This window comes from Balaenoptera physalus (assembly GCF_965194825.1).
Source record: "Balaenoptera physalus genome assembly, chromosome: 2".
Lineage (NCBI taxonomy): Eukaryota > Metazoa > Chordata > Mammalia > Artiodactyla > Balaenopteridae > Balaenoptera > Balaenoptera physalus.
In genome coordinates this window covers 160,951,570-160,970,813 of record NC_138883.1, presented here as the reverse complement: position 1 = coordinate 160,970,813, position 19,244 = coordinate 160,951,570, and the positions used below count along the sequence as shown (strand labels likewise).

Sequence of the window (19,244 nt, the reverse complement as noted above, 5' to 3'; positions counted from 1 at the left end):
GTGGTTGTTATATTTTGGGGGAGTATTATCTGTATAGTCAGCTGATACTGATGTGTTATTTGCATATTTAGGGGTTTCTTTTGCGGGACAGAGGATCAGACATTGAGAGTTTGGACAAACTCATGAAAACCAAAAACATACCTGAAGCTCACCAAGATGCATTTAAAACTGGTTTTGCAGAGGGTTTTCTGAAAGCTCAAGCACTGACACAAAAAACCAATGGTGAGTTGATTTGGCAGCATCCATATTTAGGGAAGAATATCCGAAAGAAAGTTATAGTCCTGCCTTTAAGTGATTATAATAACTTTTCTAACAACTTTCCAACATTTTATTGGTTATATTTCGTTATATTTGTATCTTAAGCTGTGGTGTAGAAGTGGGAATATCTGCTGGCACTTTTCACTTTCTGAAGTGAGAAGCCAAAGTCAGCGATAGAAGCATGAGTGGCTTCATGGAGTTTTTGGTAACAGGTGCTGAAAGGCAATCATGGAGATTATGTAAAACATGCCAGGCTCCAAAATTGCATGTGGTGAAATGTGATTACCATCAGTAACCTAATATTTGCATTTCATTGAGCTGTCATTTCTCATTGATATAATTTGATTTAAGGCTTTTCCTTTTTTCTCCAGATTCTCTAAGAAGAACTCGCCTGATTGTCTTTATTCTGCTGGTAGTTGGCATTTATGGACTCTTAAAAAACCCATTTTTATCTGGTAGAGGCTCTTTATATTTATCTGACTTTTTTTTTTTGTCTTTTATATACTCATTTCTTTTTCATAGTTAGTCTATCTAAAACTTAGAGATAAGAAAACATTAATGTTTATAGTTCCAGGGTCTAGGTCTTTCATTCCTAAGTCAAGACTTCTCAGATTGGGTCACTTTAAGATTGTTTTTTGCATTTAAATTAAAGTTCCAAGGATTATGTTAGAGTTGTTTTTTGCATTGAAATTAAAGTTCCAAGGATTATGTTAGAGTGGAAATGTTAGATCTACTTCTGGTAGTGGTTAGTTCCCCAGATTTTTAGAAAATGATACCTATCCAATAATAAAATTTTAAAAACATGTAGAAGAATTTTATAATAGCAATACAAAGTGTAATAGTCATCTATTTCAAAGACAATAATAAATTGAATTTCATAAAACTTAACTTATATGGAAAATTACTTTAAATAGAGTCCCAGATTTTCTCAGTTTGCAAGTCTAAAATGAAGTAATAATGTCAGGTTTAAGCGGTTCCAATTGCTTTTTCAGCTATCATTCAGTTTTTACCCCGTGTTTTCTCCTTTCTTTATGATGGATTACCTTGAGAGAAAAAAACTTATTTACAATTAAGAACATTGGTTGACCTGTATAAGGAATCATTCACAGAACTTGCATGTAGCCCCAGTTATTTTAAAAGTTGCAGTGGCATGAAACCTGAGATGACGTTTTAACATCTAGGAATAGCCTTTTTATATCTAGATCTGCCTTCTCTTGTCTCCTTTTTTTCAAAAAAAAACCAATATAGGGATGATAGGTGATACCAGCAGGGTGGTGGAGGTGTGGGATGAGCTCTGATGATTATTCCTTTGTGTTTCTTAATTATGTACAATGGAGTTTGAGAACCATTGGTTTAAATTTTTATTATTCGATATAAGAAGAGGAAAATTCTTAGTTTTAATTGGAAAGGCAAAGATGTCATTTTATTATGAATCATTTATTCCTTGAACACCATCTCAAAATCCAGAAGACCTAATATCTACTCCTCACACTGATTAAATATATGTGAACTTAGATATTTAATTTTTCTGGGCTTTCTTGCATCTGAAAAATATGGTAGTTAGAATTTTATGAATCTATCAAATATGTAAACATTTTTTTCCTGAAAAATAAGGTAGTTGGAATTTTATGAATCTATCAAATTTGTAAACATTTGTTTTTGTCCCTTTAGTCCGCTTCCGGACAACAACGGGGCTTGATTCTGCCGTAGATCCTGTGCAGATGAAAAATGTTACCTTTGAACATGTTAAAGGAGTAAGTTAAAAAGTTTACCTTGATCTCCTCAAACATGATCTTAATTGTATTTTATTATTCTAAAGGTTGAAATAATAGAAAATATATATATCGGTCTCTGCCCCATGTTCCTGGCACAGAGGTCCTAAAACCCTTGTAATTTCCGAAGTGCCAAGAGCACCAGGAGCATCTTTTGTTTTACTGTTTGGTCTTTGACCCCGGTTCCTGACCCAGGGCTTCTGAGTCCCTTAGAATTTCCTGGGTGATAGCAGTGTCCTTTGTTTGTTTGTTTTTCCCCCCTTGGCCACACTGCACGCAGCTTGCTGGATCTTGGTTTCCCAACCAGGGATTGAACCCGGGCCCACAGCAGTGAAAACTTGGAGTCCTAACCACTGGAACACCAGGGAATTCCTGTAGTGTCTTTTGTTCTAATGAGGTGGCTCTGGGTGGGCGCCTGGATGGGGGCCGGTCACCAGAAAGATCAAGCCATGATTAGGATCTTAGAACTTTCACCTCCACTGTATTCTCCAGAGAGGGGAGAGGGGCTGGAAAGGGAGTTAATAATTGATCATGCCTATGTGAGGAAACTCCCATAAAAATCCCAACAGGTCCGGGTTCAGGGAGCTTTCAGTTGGTGAACACGTGGAGGCGTGAGGAGAGTAGCATTTTCAGAGAGGATGTGGAGGGGCCTGTGCCTCTTCCTGTGTCCCTTGCCCTACCTGTCTCTTCCTTCTGGCTGTTCTGAGTTATATCCTTTCATAATACACCAGTAGTCTAGCGCCTAAACTGGTTTCCTGAGTTCTCTGAGCTGCTCTAGCAAATTAATCAAACACAAGGAGGGGTTGTGGGAACCTCCAGTTTATAGCCAATTGGTAGAAGCACAGAGACAACCTAGACTTGGGATTGGCATCTGAGGTGTGTGTGTGTGGTGGTAAGTCTTGTGGGACTTTGGCCCAAAGATGTGTTTCATGTTCACCCCTTCCCAGGTACTTTCTTTTTAACACTGCCCAATGTACTTGAGCTTTCTCACTGAGAGTTATTTAAAGTTGTGTAATGTGAGGTTGCAGGTTGGCTGCAAATATGTTATTACGCCAGTGTAATTTAAAATAAATAAATATGTGAAAGTACACATGCAGAGGCATTTTTAATTTACATTGGTAGCCAACATTTTTAAATTGAAGTTTCACCCACAAAAAGATTTCCGGGTTGTTTGTTCATTTGTTTTTTGAAAATTGAAGGCTGGAGCGCTAGGCCTGTATTCTTTGGCAGAGCCATGTTGTGGTTGTCTTTAAAGGGACTGTTGCTTTCCAGTTCAGCACATTGCCACCACTGTTGTTTTACATCTGGCCTTCTGCACTCATTGACTGATATCGTTTTGCCACTAGGAATTTGCATCTGTGACTTCTGGTTATATGCTGACTAGGAAAATGGCTCACCATTTTTGATAGGCAGCTTTCTTAATCTTATATCAGAGTTTTAAAGTTGAACTAGTATTCTGATTGCCATTTTTGTTGGCCAGATTGGGCTTTATTTTTGCTAGGGATCTCAATTCTGCAATATTTTATATTTTGGAGATTAAATCTTTAAAAATTTTTTTACCACAGCCATTTATAAAACAATGTTAGTACACTATAGCTTAATTTTTCTCACTGTCCTTTGGCATTTGTCAGGAACTAAATCGTTTATAATCTAGTAGTAGTTCCTTGTAATGAAAATGATCTCATAACTAATCACAAATTAATGTTATAACTTAAACACAGACTTCCTTATCATTAATATATAGTAAGTCCACATAATTTGCCCTTGAAGCTTATAACCAGGTCCAAAAAAGTTTTGGATTTGAAACTTACTAGGTGACTCTTTATATTAAATGCCACTGACACATTTAACAAGAATTTTGAATATAACAGTTCTTTTTAACCAAAGGAAGCAGTTAAAAAGGGTTTTTGTTGGGATATATAAGGAGACTTCATATAACTGGCATTGAGGGTCAGGAGAAAACTCTGAGTATTTCTAAAGGGGCCTTTTTGTATACTTTCACTGAAACAAAAAGCCAAGTTAATTTAATCTACAGTTAAATTTATGATATTCAAAGAGGGTATCTTGGTAATATAATAATTATTTGGTAAATTGTATCACTTTAGGTGGAGGAAGCTAAACAAGAATTACAAGAAGTTGTTGAATTCTTGAAAAATCCACAAAAATTTACTGTTCTTGGAGGTAAACTTCCGAAAGGTAAGATATCTTCCCTTTCGCATAACTTGACAAAATACTGTAATATGTCACTAATTTAACTTTTATCAGATTTGACTGATCAAAGTTTAATTCTTTTTTTTTTTAACCAGATTTTATATTTTTTTATTCAAATCACACTTATTTTTTTAAATTTATTTATTTATTTATTTATGGCTGTGTTGGGTCTTCGTTTCTGTGCGAGGGCTTTCTCCAGTTGTGGCAAGCGGGGGCCACTCTTCATCGCGGTGCGCGGGCCTCTCACTATCGCGGCCTCTCTTGTTGCGGAGCACAGGCTCCAGACGCGCAGGCTCAGTAATTGTGGCTCATGGGCCTAGTTGCTCCGCGGCATGTGGGATCTTCCCAGACCAGGGCTCAAACCCGTGTCCCCTGCATTGGCAGGCAGATTCTCAACCACTGCGCCACCAGGGAAGCCCCAAAGTTTAATTCTTAATTGCTATTTTACAAATAAGTGGTCATTCTGAACATACTGTTCTGTAATCTTTTTTTATTTGGTAATTTAAAATTTTGTTATAATTTCAAACTTTAAGTAAATTACAACAATAAATAGTACAAAGAACTCGCTCCATACTTTTAACTCATGAGACTCAAAATTTTTTTAACATTTTGTTCTATTTGCTCATTCCTTTCTTTACATAACATGTATTTTTTAAACCATTTGCAAGTAAATTATAGATGTCATGCTCCTTTGCCCCTAAATACCTCATTGTGTATTTTCTAAGAATTACGGATATTCTCTTTACACCACTTCAGTACAGTTATTAAAATCAGGAAACTTAATGTAGATCCAAAACTATTATCTAATTCAAAGTCATATTCAAATTTCAGCATTTGTCCCAATATGTAAACAGTATTTAAATGATATAGGAGAATTAGTTAAGGAGCAGATCCTGAAGTGAATCATTAGTAGAGACAAATATGTTTTGGCTATGTTTCGAAATATTGGTCATTGATGTGCCTTCAACTGCAAAGCTATATAAATTAATAATTATTTGTTATAAGTTCATGTCAGGCTTTGTTTCTGATTTTTAATTTGAACCATTCTTGTTTATTTTTTCTTTTAGGAATTCTTTTAGTTGGACCACCAGGGACAGGAAAGACACTTCTTGCCCGAGCTGTGGCCGGAGAAGCTGATGTTCCTTTTTATTATGCTTCTGGATCAGAATTTGATGAGATGTTTGTGGGTGTGGGAGCCAGCCGTATAAGAAATCTTTTTAGTAGGTTTTAATGTATCTTTCATACAGTGCTAATTTCTCTTAACTTTAGGGGAAGAGGGTTTCTTACCCTTTCTTTGCTACCTGTTTCTGATTGATATAATTGGCTGAAGTAGCCGTTGTAGGGTTCTGGTTTCAGATAGCTTAGTGTGTGAGCTAAACTAGAACTGTACTTTTTTTCCCCAATTAGTCGGAAGAGCTAGTGGAAGTGCTAGATTGCTGGGTGAGGCTGCGTGCTACTGAAAAGCTGGGTTTTTGTTTGTTTTGTTTTGGGGGTTTTTGGGGTGTGTTTTGTTTTCACCTTATTTATCAATTCTTTTTTTTTTCTTTTAACTTCTTTATTAAGCTGGTTGCATAAAAGATATACATTCTCATATTGACAATTCTTGTCATGAACAAAAGAAACAAAAATAAGGCAATAGTAAGATGTGCTTCACATATAAACAATCATGCGGTAGTAGGAAATCTGGCCCTGTACAACAAAAATATTAGGTAGCAAAATGTGAATAAGCCCCGTATTCAGAAGATACCCAGATGTGTGAGCAAAGACAGCACACCCGTAATAGAACCCACTTAGGTTCCTTGTTTATTACGCATAATTCCTTAATTATCCATTTGTGGAATAAGAATAAACATTAAGAAACATGAGATCCAACTTGCATTCATTTTCACAATATCAATACTAAACTCAAAATAGCAACTTCATTGAATATAAATGTTAAATGTTTCAAAAGTAAAAGGCAATCTTAATTTTTTGTAACCCTATGAATAGAGTCTGCAAAAAAAGGTAGATTATTTTACTCTACTTACAAGGAGACTAGGCCTCAGCCTGCACTGAAGGAGTATGAGCAACAGAAGACAGCAAACAAATATCATTAGGAGTAATGCCCGTACATATCAAAATATCTCGATGAACCACGTTCTACTTATATAGCCAATCTATTAAATAACCAGCATAATGGAAGCTTAAACCTCATGCAAGAGAATTACTAAATTAACTATATATCTATTAGAAATTTCTAAACCCCACTCCCAAAACAATTTTAGTACACCTATCAAGTACTGTAGGTCATTTAGAAAAACAGAAATAAAACATACACACAGCCTTTGTATTAAAAACTTTCATAATCTGTAAACAATGTTCAGATATAAACTGTGAACTAAATGTTTTTTCTAAATATGATTTATGTAATCAAGACTTTCTTAAACGAAGACAGGTCTTAGGAATATGATCTGTACAAACTTACAGTAGTGTATATTCCAATAGAGATTTTCTTCCTATTATGATATAACAATATAACTCTTTTCTGAGTGAAGATATATGTTAAGGCTTAAGGTGTAAACACTTTGGAAGGCAAACAACTTAGTGAAGAAATTACTGTTCATTTAAAAATGTGTATCATCTCATAATAGGCCCCAGAATTTTCAAATTCACATGTGAGAATACATTTACATCTTAAATTTCTAGGAAAGGCACAAGCTTTATGTAAAAAAGCAGCAAAATTTTAAACCCACCAATTTATTGAAAAAGCCATTACTTTTATTAGAAACAAAAAATGCTTCTCAAGATGTTGGCAACAAGTCATAGTATAGACATCTGTTTCAAACAGTGTACTTCTCTCTTCAATAATAAATTATATTCCAGTTGGAGGAGGAATACCTCCTTGGCTATGGGAAGTAGAAGTATTTGAGGGACTGTGTAAGCTGGTCTCCTTGTACACAAACATGCATTTCCTCCCCAAAGTATCATATTCAGAAAGCCAAAGATCACAGATGCATTTAGGGATCCCATACTAGTCACAGAGCCAAAATGACATATCACTCCTTGTTGATTACAAGGCAGAAGTTCCTGGACAATATTGCGACCAGTAGCTGTTTTAATATCTGTAAGAGCTTTAGCCCAGGCTGAAGTGCTCACCAACCACAAAAAAGTGGCAACAAGAGTAACAACGAAGTCAACCATGGGAAGTTTTCGACTATCACGATACAGGTTCGTGTAACCAACATAGAGCAGCGATGCAGTACAGGAAGACAAAGACTGCAAAAGTAACATAGAATTGTGCAGAAGAAGAGTAATCTCCGATAAGGACATGATTTTTCCAATCTACATCACACATATTTACACCTTGAGGTGCCTGAAATGATGCTTCATTCAACCTGAATGGATAACCAAAAGTAGCTGTAATCGTTTTATTGTCAGAAACTTTAGGACGACAAGCCACTTGAATTTCTGTTTTGCCCTTAAAACCTCCACAGGTGGCAAAAGCAAAGATAGAAGCAATCCACTCGAGGACCTTGCTGAAGCCGAGCGGCTCCTTGAGTGGGTTGAGGTTGAGCTGGAAGGAGGACATCCTCTGAGGGAAGGAGGGAAAGAGAGTCAGGACGATGGGGTGGAGGAGGAGGGGGACAGATGAGACAGAGCTGCCCGGCCACGAGAAAGGGCAAGCGGGGCGGGCCTATCAATTCTTTAGTATGTATTTAAAAAGTATTTGTCTCAAATCTGATTGTATATGGTTTGTACAACTAGGAGGAATGAATACTCAATGGTATAATTTTTTTTTTCTTCTGAGGCTACTGTTCTTAAATCAGTTAAGAAGGACCTCCTTTTATGTATTTTCTCCCTACTGAATGTCTTTTTTTGGCTTTTTAACTATCTTACAAGTTGTTAAATATTTATGCAATTTTATTTAAAAAGTATTGATTTTATTAAACTTATTTGACTCTTTTCTGTCTTCTTAGGGGAAGCAAAAGCAAATGCCCCGTGTGTTATATTTATTGATGAATTAGATTCTGTTGGTGGGAAGCGAATTGAATCTCCAATGCATCCATATTCACGGCAGACCATAAATCAACTTCTTGCTGAAATGGATGGGTAATTGAATCTTCCTCTGTCTTTAGAATTTGGTGATATATTTGGTAGCATACCAGAGATAGGAAAAATTTTATGTTTATAGGCAACAGAGTAGTCCCTCGTGCAAGAAGTAAAGACAAGCTGTTTTGACTATTGTATTGTTTTTACTAATGGGATCATTGATAATTGTTATATCAACTTCTCTTAAATTAAAAAATAGATTTTTCATTTACTGTAGTATGACAGGAAAGCAGTGATTCCAGCTGAAAGTAGTAGTCCCTTTGGAGATGTAAAGGGAGAATACCCTTATCCCTGCACTGTTTGTGACTAGCTTTGGGTGTTGCTGTAGATCAAAAAAATGTTTCTTAAAGTCATATAAGGCATTCTGGAAGTCTAGGAGCAAATAATTTGAATTGGTAAACTGGAAAATAATTTTTCAAAAATTAGTCAGGGACTCAAGCTTTTTGTGTCAGGTCATCTCTTCCTAACTAGAAAAATTATTATGAAGGTATGTAACCACAGATGATTTGGTGATTTATTATTAACAGTTTTATTGAAGTGCACTGGCATTTTAAAAAACAATTAGAGATGCCTTATCATTTTGGGCATTAAAAAGATCAATCCCTTTTCTTTGCTGTTAGTAAGATTAATGATAAACAGTTTTGCATAGAACATTTCTACGTGTGTGCTGTTTTAATTTTCAATGAAAAGGTACTTTTTTTTTTTAAAATAGTTTTAAACCCAACGAAGGAGTTATCATCATAGGAGCCACAAACTTCCCAGAGGCATTAGATAAGTAAGTATTAAAATTTTTGTGATATATTCTAGAATAGTGATGAACTTTAAAAACATTGTGCTAAGTGAAGGAAACCCGTCACAAAACATCACATATTATATGATTGCTTTTATATGAAATGTCTAGAATAAGCAGATCCATAGCAACAGAAAGTAATTTAGTGGTTGCCAGAGGTTGGGGAAAATGGGGAATAACTGCCAGTAGATTTGGGGTTTCTTTCAGCTGGAGGAGGGGGGAGGGGGTAAAAATTCTCTAAAATTAGATTGTGGTGATGGTTGGGCAACTCTGAATATATTAAAAACCACTGGGTTACACTACCAAATGTAAGATAGATAGCTAGTGGGAAGCAGCTGCAAAGCACAGGGAGATCAGCTCAGTGCTTTGTGACCACCTAGAGGGGTGGAAGGAGCAAGAGGGAGGGGATTTGGGGATATATGTATACATATAGCTGATTCACTTTGTTATACAGCAGAAACTAACACAACATTGTAAAGCAAATTATACCCCAATAACGATGTTAAAAAAAAAACAAAACACTGGGTTATCGACTTCAAATTCTATGATATGAAAATTGTATCTCAGTAAAGCTGCTAAAAGAATCTTCTCACAACTTAAACATCACAAAGCTTTTGGGTGGAGGGTGGAGAGGATTTTTAGAATAAAATTTACTATAGTTTAAAATTTTTATTGGTTTTATTATATAGAAGTTATTCATACTTTCATTTGATCTAATAGTTAGTTCTTGCCTAAGACTCTAGTTTAACATTTCGTACTTAATAGCAGTAAGATGGATGTGTAGCTCTCATAATAGATTGCTGTAGAATTATTTGTTCCTTGACTGGCTGACTTGCATGTCTTTGTCTCTGAAGGGTTGTATGCTATCTAGATGCACACATTTATCTATATGAACCTTTGTTCTGCCTTCCGGTTATTGAAACTGTTATTTGAGCCACGTTTTATAAGGAACTAATCTGAATATTTATGTTCAAAATAAATATTGGTTGCCATTGTCTTTCCATCTTCTCTTTAGGATATCAGTCCTGTTTAACTTGACCTTCAGCACAGTCAGCTTATTAATTTATATTTTCTTTTTGTATTCTCCCTTTAGCGCCTTAATACGTCCTGGTCGTTTTGACATGCAGGTTACAGTTCCAAGGCCAGATGTAAAAGGTCGAACAGAAATCTTGAAGTGGTATCTCAATAAAATAAAGTTTGATCAGTGTAAGTCTAATTCGATGATACAGACATTATCTCCATAAAATGGTAATATATCAATCCACCCTGTTTGTGGTCCTTACTCAGGATGTCTTAAAAGACAAATTCCTTTAAATGTCTATTTTTCTCTCCTCTTGTTTGTCCATAAAGTCCATTTCTCAATTATTGTGTATCCAGAGATTCTGTCATTTTGAATCCCGATTCTAAAGAAAGTTTTGTTTTGAGTACTGAGATAGATAATACTTGATGAATCTATGTATAAATGTTTCTTTAGATGAATGTAAAATATAAAATAATATAAAAAGCACCTGTATATTATGAGCATAGTACCTCATGATATAGTCACTTTGGGGCCAAAAGAGGGGAAGCAAACTATAAAACAAAACACATGGAAATATTATGGAACCACCTGAGTAATAAAAGCAGCTATTAAAGCTGCAGTCTTTTCAAAGATATCTGAATCAATTCATAAAACCAAATATGTTTCCGATAATAAGGGGGGCTTTTATGTCCAAAGTTATTTCAAGATGAAATTCTGAAAACAAAATGTTGTCTATGAATGTGCGTTTTCAGTTTGTGGTTAGGCCATAATTAAAGCTTTGTAAATCGTTATCTGGCAACTCTACCTTTCTTTGTTTATCACAAACTTATTTAAATATAAGAACTTTTGTGATTTGTCCCAATGACAATTTTAATGGTGTGTTTAATAGCAGTTTTGGCTTTTTCCTCTTAGAATTTAGTGAATTAAGCTTTTGTAAAATTACAGTTCATGATGGCTATTTTCTTTTTTCTTTTGCAATGTGAGTTCTTTATGAAGAGCCTTTTATTAGCTCTTCTGAAATTTTAATATTGTGTCCTGTCTGCATATAGCTGTTGATCCAGAAATCATAGCTCGAGGTACTGTTGGATTTTCTGGAGCAGAGTTGGAGAATCTTGTGAACCAAGCTGCTTTAAAGGCAGCTGTTGATGGAAAAGAAATGGTTACCATGAAGGAACTAGAGTTTTCCAAAGATAAAATCCTAATGGGTAGGTTTTCTTTTTTTCTTCTTTTTTTTTCCCCTATCTTATACTGTTCATTATGTTAGAGAAAAAATTCTTTGTTTTTTAAATTGCCACTTGGTAATTTTTGGTTTGGTGGTAATTCACTCTTTTTTTTTTTTTTTTAATTTTTATTTATTTATTTATTGGCTGCATTGGGTCTTCGTTGCTGCATGCGGGCTTTCTCTAGTTGCAGCGAGCGGGGGCTACTCTTCATTGTGGTGCATGGGCTTCTCATTGCGGTGGCTTCTCTTCTTGTGGAACATGGGCTCTAGGTGCATGGGCTTCAGTAGTTGTGGCTTGCAGGCTCTAGAACTCAGGCTCAGTAGTTGTGGCGCACGGGCTTAGTTGCTCCGTGGCATGTGGAGTCTTCCTGGACCAGAGCTCGAACCCGTGTCCCTTGCATTGGCAGGCGGATTCTTAACCACTGCGCCACCAGGGAAGTCCGAGAAAAAACTCTTAATTTTGAGAGAAAGTTTATAAAAAAGAAAGGTATAGAAACATGCAAATATATACTCAAACAGCCACACAGTTTGGCCTCTTACAGAACAAATATATTATAACTTATATTACACTCTTTGGGGGCCATGAGTGCCCATGTCTTTCCTCTTGTCTGATATTGCTGATAAAAGAATAGTTAATTTTACTGTTTTTCAGTATTTAATTTTTATTTTAAATCTTGAATTGCCTTCAAAACAGGTTAGTTATGATATTCCTGTTAAATTAGAAGTTTATTTTCTAGAAATAGAATTAAGCTTTTCCTTTTGATATAAGGATTAAGATGATAGTTCTTACAGTTTGGTTTTCAGTTGACAAATTATGGTTTACATGTGTTGTAGAGTGGAGTCTACTCATTTTTTAAACTTTCACACTTTTAAAATATTTATTAATGATATTAAATCATATTACTCTTAAGAGTGACTTTGAGGCAAAGGAGCTTCATTCATTTAAATATACCTTCCTAATGGAGTATTTTACTTAAGTAAATTTTTATTCTTAGGGCCTGAGCGTAGAAGTGTGGAAATTGATAACAAAAACAAAACGATCACAGCGTATCATGAATCTGGTCATGCTATTATTGCATATTACACTAAAGATGCAATGCCTATCAACAAAGCTACAATCATGCCACGAGGGCCAACACTTGGACATGTGAGTATCTTTAGTTTTTCTTTTCTTTCAAATAGTGCTCCCCAGGAGCTTATGTAGGAAATTGCTGATGAAAACATTTCAAAAGAAAATTCAGCTACTTCCTAGGTATGTTGATACTTTCTTCTTTAACTTCCTCAACTGTCTTGAAATCAGACATACTTGTGAAATTTTTCTGCTAATAAAGGATATCCTTAATATTTCAGATAATATATTTACATTATGAAATATAATTCAGGAATGACAGCAAAATATAATTCTTAAATATGTAGTTGCTCTTTTCCCCTCAAAAGAAATTATGTATCATAGTGACTGGTTCAATAGTTTTTCTAAGTTTTTTCTCATTGAGTACAAGTTTCATTTTCATATCTTTCTAATTATAGAAGTTTTAACATTTTTGTGCAACGAGGGACAAACAGTTGTATTGCAGCATTAGCTACTTATTATTTATAAACTGCACTTTTGCTTTCCTCATTTTATACATAGCTGGTTTGGTCATCAGTCACTATGACCATCTCTATTAAATGCCATGGAGCTTTCAGCATTGTGGTATTAAGTAAGGTCATGAGAGACAAATGATAATTCAGGTTATTAATGTAAGTGTTTCAAAACTGTGTCTGAATTTCTTCTTTGTTTTTCAATTGTCTAGGTGTCCCTGTTGCCTGAGAATGATCGATGGAACGAAACTAGAGCTCAGCTTCTTGCTCAGATGGACGTCAGTATGGGAGGAAGAGTGGCAGAGGAACTTATATTTGGAACTGATTATATTACAACAGGTTGGCTGTAAAGAAGAGCTTTGGTTCAAATTGTGTTTGTTGGTTTAAAGATTTTTTTTTAACTTGAGTTTTATGTATATTTTAAAATTTTAGGTGCTTCCAGTGATTTTGATAATGCAACCAAAATAGCAAAGCGGATGGTCACCAAATTTGGAATGAGTGAAAAGGTAATGGCTAATTTTAATCCTTCCTCATGTATCAAATGTTGATGTGCCAAGTGTCTCTTTGTGAGAGAGGGTTCTCATTTTAAATTGATAGATTTTCCCCTGTCTCATTCCAAATGGATTTAACAAAGCTTACTCTAAACTAAATGTCATTTTCTGAGAAATGTAACATACTCTTTCCATTCCAGCTGCTCAAACAGTAAGAGTTATTACTTCATGAATTAACCAAATGATAATATAAATTCTTTAGCTTTTTTTATTCCTATGACATCGAAGACCTACTTGTTGAGCTTGCTTACTTTGCCCTCTCCACATACTTCACGTTCCTACACTATCACTGTGGCTCCATAAAGCAATTCCAATACTCTGTGAATTGTGGATTTCTGGACTAGAATAACTGCTAAGGTTTTCTAAGAAGGTACTCAGAACGATACTTAGGATTTAAAATTTTCTCTCTTGCTCACACTTTTTAGTATTATACTTTCAGAAGAATAATGAAGTTTTTTTGCCCTCAAGGGCATTTTTTCCTTGCCCCCATGATATTTATTTTCTTATGTATAGGATAGTACTTCCTCTGTTACATACATTAATGTTGGAGGTTTTTCTGTTGGATTTCTTTCTTTTCATTGATTTTAGCTTGGAGTTATGACCTACAGTGATACAGGGAAACTGAGTCCAGAAACTCAATCTGCTATTGAACAGGAAATCAGAATCCTTCTGAGGGTAATGATCTTTTTTTTTTAATGTTTATTTATCTATTTAGTCAAAATGTGCCTAAATATTTGGGTGCTTGCAAAAAAACTAAAATTCCTCTGTTTTATAAAGTTAATAGGTACACCATTGCTGCCATGATTAAATATGTCATAGACTGGATCTTTGACATAGACTGGAACCCCTGATCATACACTGGATCTTTATTTTATTCTGGCCATAGGCTAAGAACAATTCATATATATATATATATTTTTTAATTAATTAATTTATTTATTTACTTTTGGCTGTTTTGGGTCTTCGTTTCTGTGCGAGGACTTTCTCTAGTTGGGGCAAGTGGGGGCCACTCTTCATGCGGTGCGCGGGCCTCTTACTGTCGCGGCCTCTCTTGTTGGGGAGCACAGGCTCCAGACGCGCAGGCTCAGTAGTTGTGGCTCACGGGCCCAGTTGCTCCGCGGCATGTGGGATTTTCCCAGACCAGGGGTCGAACCCGTGTCCCCTGCATTGGCAGGCAGATTCTCAACCACTGCACCACCAGGGAAGCCCTTTTTTTTTTTTTTTTTAATAAATTTATTTATTTTATTTTTGGCTGCGTTGGGTCTTCGTTGCTGCACATGGGCTTTCTCTAGTTGCAGCGAGCAGGGGCTGCTCTTCATTGTGGTGGCTTCTCTTGTTGCTGAGCATGGGTTCTAGGGGCACGGGCTTCAGTGGTTGTGATGCGGGGGTTCAGTAGTTGTGGCACACGGGCTTAGTTGCTCCACGGCATGTGGGATCTTCCTGGACCAGGGATCGATCCCATGTCCCCTGCATTGGCAGGCGGATTCTTAACCACTGTGCGACCAGGGAAGCCCAGAACAGTTTACATTGTGATTTAAATATTCAGTTCTACTTTAGCTGATATATTTCTAGTATTTTATGTATTTTCTTTAATTTGATTATTTTACTTGGACATGGTTATGTTCAAAATGTCTAGTAATTGTATTGTGTTTATATGACCTATGCTTCTTGGTGTTGGTAAATTCATTTTTACATTTTCCACCCAATTTTATAAGGACAAAAATATAATTCGCTAGTAAAATATTGGCATAAACATTGTACAGGCAAATATGACACTGCCAAAAATGAACTGTTATTACTGCCGTTATTCATAAGCTGATAAACTTAATTCAGACTCACCTTTGGAAAGAGAGTTGAAGGATTTAAGTGAAAAGTTCAAGGTGGGTTGCAACAAAAACAAAAATCAAATGTATGGAAGTCAGGGATCACCTTTAATGATACTGTATTACAGTATTGAGAGGTGAGTGTGTTATCAAGTAAAAGAACGGAAATTATATCTTTTCTGGCCATTCTAGATTGAGTAAATTGGTGAAATCTCAAGAGGCAGAAGGAGCAAACTCCCTTTCCTTTTAGCATGTATATTGAAAAGAGAAATAGATTTCTATGTTCACAGACCTTATTTAGAAAGCAGATGAGTACAATGTATACTTTTATTTCTTAAGTAGCTTTTTGTTTAAGTAGTCCTCAGTTATCTCTATGATAGATTTTGAGATTAAAAATATAACATTTGAAAGTATGAAAGAGTTATCTTTAGGGAACCAAGCTTTTAAATGCTTTTATCTTTATAAATAGAAGTCAATAGATTTTATATTTTTTTAGGGTACATAAAGGCCTTTTATCTCACTTAGGGTTTTTGCTTCTCCTAAGGTTTCTGCCTCTTACATATCTGCTTTGTATTTCAGGATTCGTATGAGCGAGCAAAACATATCTTGAAGACTCATGCAAAAGAGCACAAGAATCTAGCAGAAGCTTTATTGACCTATGAGACTTTGGATGCCAAAGAGATTCAGATTGTTCTTGAGGGGAAGAAATTGGATGTGAGATGATAGCTCTTGATGCATTGTTGGTTTTATTGCAAGACCATAAGTAGCACTGCAGTAGTCGTATTTTGCAACACTTTTCTCCCATTCTTGGTATCACTCAAGGGTGTGAAACACTTTGTCAGTCTTTTGTCACATTTATCTAATTTTGATTATTCTCATGATGGACACCTACTGCAAATAGCAAATTTATTAAAGAAAATAAAGAACTATCAGGATTGAAAACAGCTTGTTTGAGAAATGTCAATCAGTTATTAAGTTGAAAATAAGTAATGATTTTATGGTTGGTTACAGTGCTAGATGTGAATAGAAATTGTGCCTTTAGCTCTTGGGAAGTATTTTTACTTAGGAAAATAAAATTTTTGAAGGATTGTCTTTATTTCTAGATAGTATCACTTATCTTTGATAAAGAAATGATGCTATTTGGCTATTCATAAATCATATTTCTACATACATCAGTGGAAAAAACTTCATTAAGATGCACTTAATTATGATCTAGATTGACCATATATAAAGTGTTTTTTTAAAAATCTAAGAGTAGAGAATTGTGAACCTACAGATACAATCAGAATTTAAATGATTATTATAAGCTTTTTAAAATGCAACTTGCATTTTCATGGTCTTTTTTTTTTTTTTAACATTACTATCGCTCTGAAAATGAAGTTTATTTCAGAGCAGCAGTATTTTGTTAAATAAACAAGTAACACCTCAAATTATGAATAACTATGTAATTATGCTTTGCATTGAAACCAAAATAAAACCAAAAACCCAGTCCCATTCAGAGTGAACTTTTGAATTATGCTGTGTTAGAAATGGAAAGTTTTTATTTTTCAGTCAGGTTTTGTGAATATGAATGTGTTGTTACAGGATTTACAGATGACTTTATTTAACTCAGTAGAAAAATTATTTTAGAGCACATTGTATTGGTTTTACAACCATATTATATTCTTGAAGTGATTTTATTAAAATTACGTACAGTTTTCTAGTAACTTTTAAGCTGTATATGGTCTTCGTTGAGGTTGGTAGAGGGAGCTTGCTACATGATATTCTTGCCCTTTTATTTTGGTAATTTAAAATTTTGATGTACTTTCAAACTTAGAGAAACATTACCGGAATAATACAAGGAATTCCCATATACCCTTGATTCAGATATACCAGTTATTTTCATTTGCCCGTTTTTTATTGCCCCTGCTTCCTTTCTCCCTTTCTCCTCTCTTCCCTCCCTCCCTCCTTCCCTCCCCTTCTCTCTGTGTTTATATATATATATGAGTATACATGTCTTTGTGTGGACACGTTTTCATTTGTCTTGGTAGACTTCTAGAAATTGCTGTGTGATGTGAGTTTCTGTTTAACTTTTTAAGAACCTGATGAACTGTTTTGAAAGTATATAATTTTATGTTCCAACTACCAGTGTATGAAGGTTCCCATTTCTCCATATCTTGTACAGTGTTTCTTATAGTCTTGTGTTTTTGACAAAGCCAATCTAGTGGGTATGAAGTAGAATCTCACTGTGGATTTAATTTACATTTCCCTAGGACTAGTGATTTTGAACATCTTCTGCTAGGCTTTTGGTCATTTGTATATTGTCTTTGGAGAAATGGCTGTTGAAATCCTCCCTCCACTCTTTGGGTTGTTGTCTTCTGTGTTGTAAGAGATTATATATTCTAAAGATAAGTCCTTTATCATATGGATCTTGTTTTTTTTTAATCCAGTCTGAAAATATATGTTGTTTGAGTAGGGTATTTAGTTCATTAATATTTAATATTTATGTAGTTGCTTTTACATCTGCCATTTGCTATTTGTTTTCTGTTTTTCTCATATCTAAAGAGATCCCTGTGTTCCTCTTCTTTTTTTTGGCTGCACAGCATGGCTTGTGGGATCTTAGTTCCCCAACAGGAATTGAACCCGGGCCCTTGGCAGTGAGAGCACGGAGTCCTAACCACTGGACTAACAGGAAATTCCCTGTTCCTCCTATTGTGAATTATGTCTTAGCAGTTGCTCTAGGGATGACAATATGCATTTATCAATCTTAATCACAGACTCCTTCAAAATAATACAAGTTTAATTCTGTCAAAATGTAGTAAATTTGTTCCAGTATATCTCCTTTTCTTTTCTTTGTGCTATTGTTGTCATGTTACATCTGTACGTGTTACAACAACTTAATACAATGACATTAACTACTGGTTTATATAATCTTAAGTCCTCTGTCTTTATCTAGGGATGTCTTTATTTTGCCTTTGTTTTTTAAGGATATTTTTGCTGGATATAGAATACATGATTAACAGTTTATTCTTTAATCACTTAGAATGTGTCGTCCCACAGCCTCTGACTTCCATTATTTTTGGTGAAAAGTCAGCTGTTAATGGTAATTTTGGTCTTCTTTTCCAATAGGTTGTTTTTCACTTGCTGCTTTCAAGAATTTTTTCTTAGCCTTGTCTTTTAACAGTTTGACTATGATGTGTATAAGTGTGGATATTCTTGAGTTTTTCCTACTCGGGATTCGTTGAGCTTCTTGGATCTGTAGATTAATGATTTTCATCAGATTTGAGACGTTTTTGGCAATTATTTCTTCAAATATATTTATTTGCCCTTTCTCTCTTCTTCTGGGATTCTCCTTTCACATGTGTTGGTGTACTTGATGTTGATCTGGTCTCTGAGGCTTTGTTCATTTTTTTCATTGCTTTTCTCCCTCTTGTCTTCAGATTGAATACTTTCTGTTGATTCAGCTTCAAGTTCACTGATTCTTCTTCTTTCAACTGAATTTTTCATTTCAGATATTATATTTTTCAGCTCCAAGTTTCTATCTGGTTCTTTCATATACCTTGTATCTCTTTACTGAGATTCTTCATGCATTACATCATTTTCATCATAGCTCTCATTAATTCTTTAAACATGAATTCCATTAGTTCTTTGAACATGTTCATAATAGCTGCTTTTAAGTCTTTGCTCATTCTAACATCTGGAGGTACTCAGTTCCTGTTGAATGCTTTTCTTCCTCAGTAAGGGTACACTTTCTTCTTTCTGTGCTTTGTAATCTTGTTGAATTTCAGATAATGTAGCAATTACTAATTCTGAATTTTTCCTCAGAGGGTTGTTCTTGTTTTATTTAGTAACTTGCCACCAGTAAATTTGTGAAATCTGTCTCCACGGCAGTGTGCAGTCACCGATGTCTCTACTCATTTTTTAAAATATTAAATCTTGCTTCCTAA

General features: G+C 35.0%; 1 protein-coding gene and 1 pseudogene across 2 annotated transcripts in view; one reads left to right on the top strand and one right to left on the bottom strand.

The window, feature by feature from the left end:
• Positions 1-16,262, top strand: part of YME1L1 (YME1 like 1 ATPase) — a 33,089-nt gene extending 16,827 nt beyond the window's left edge. Inside the window, exons 6-19 of the mRNA XM_082449726.1 lie at positions 72-222; positions 630-713; positions 1,930-2,012; positions 4,136-4,226; positions 5,309-5,461; positions 8,198-8,330; positions 9,043-9,105; positions 10,214-10,326; positions 11,191-11,346; positions 12,359-12,510; positions 13,157-13,283; positions 13,377-13,450; positions 14,084-14,170; positions 15,898-16,262. Of these exons, the coding sequence (XP_082305852.1) occupies positions 72-222; positions 630-713; positions 1,930-2,012; positions 4,136-4,226; positions 5,309-5,461; positions 8,198-8,330; positions 9,043-9,105; positions 10,214-10,326; positions 11,191-11,346; positions 12,359-12,510; positions 13,157-13,283; positions 13,377-13,450; positions 14,084-14,170; positions 15,898-16,041 (1,611 nt within the window). The 3' untranslated portion in view covers positions 16,042-16,262. The remainder of the gene's footprint in view (positions 1-71; positions 223-629; positions 714-1,929; positions 2,013-4,135; positions 4,227-5,308; positions 5,462-8,197; positions 8,331-9,042; positions 9,106-10,213; positions 10,327-11,190; positions 11,347-12,358; positions 12,511-13,156; positions 13,284-13,376; positions 13,451-14,083; positions 14,171-15,897) is intronic.
• On the bottom strand, positions 5,468-8,191 carry LOC309654998 (synaptophysin-like protein 1 pseudogene; annotated as a pseudogene). Its single transcript has one exon. The product of its transcript is annotated as a synaptophysin-like protein 1 pseudogene (transcript).
• Positions 16,263-19,244: the final 2,982 nt, after the last annotated feature.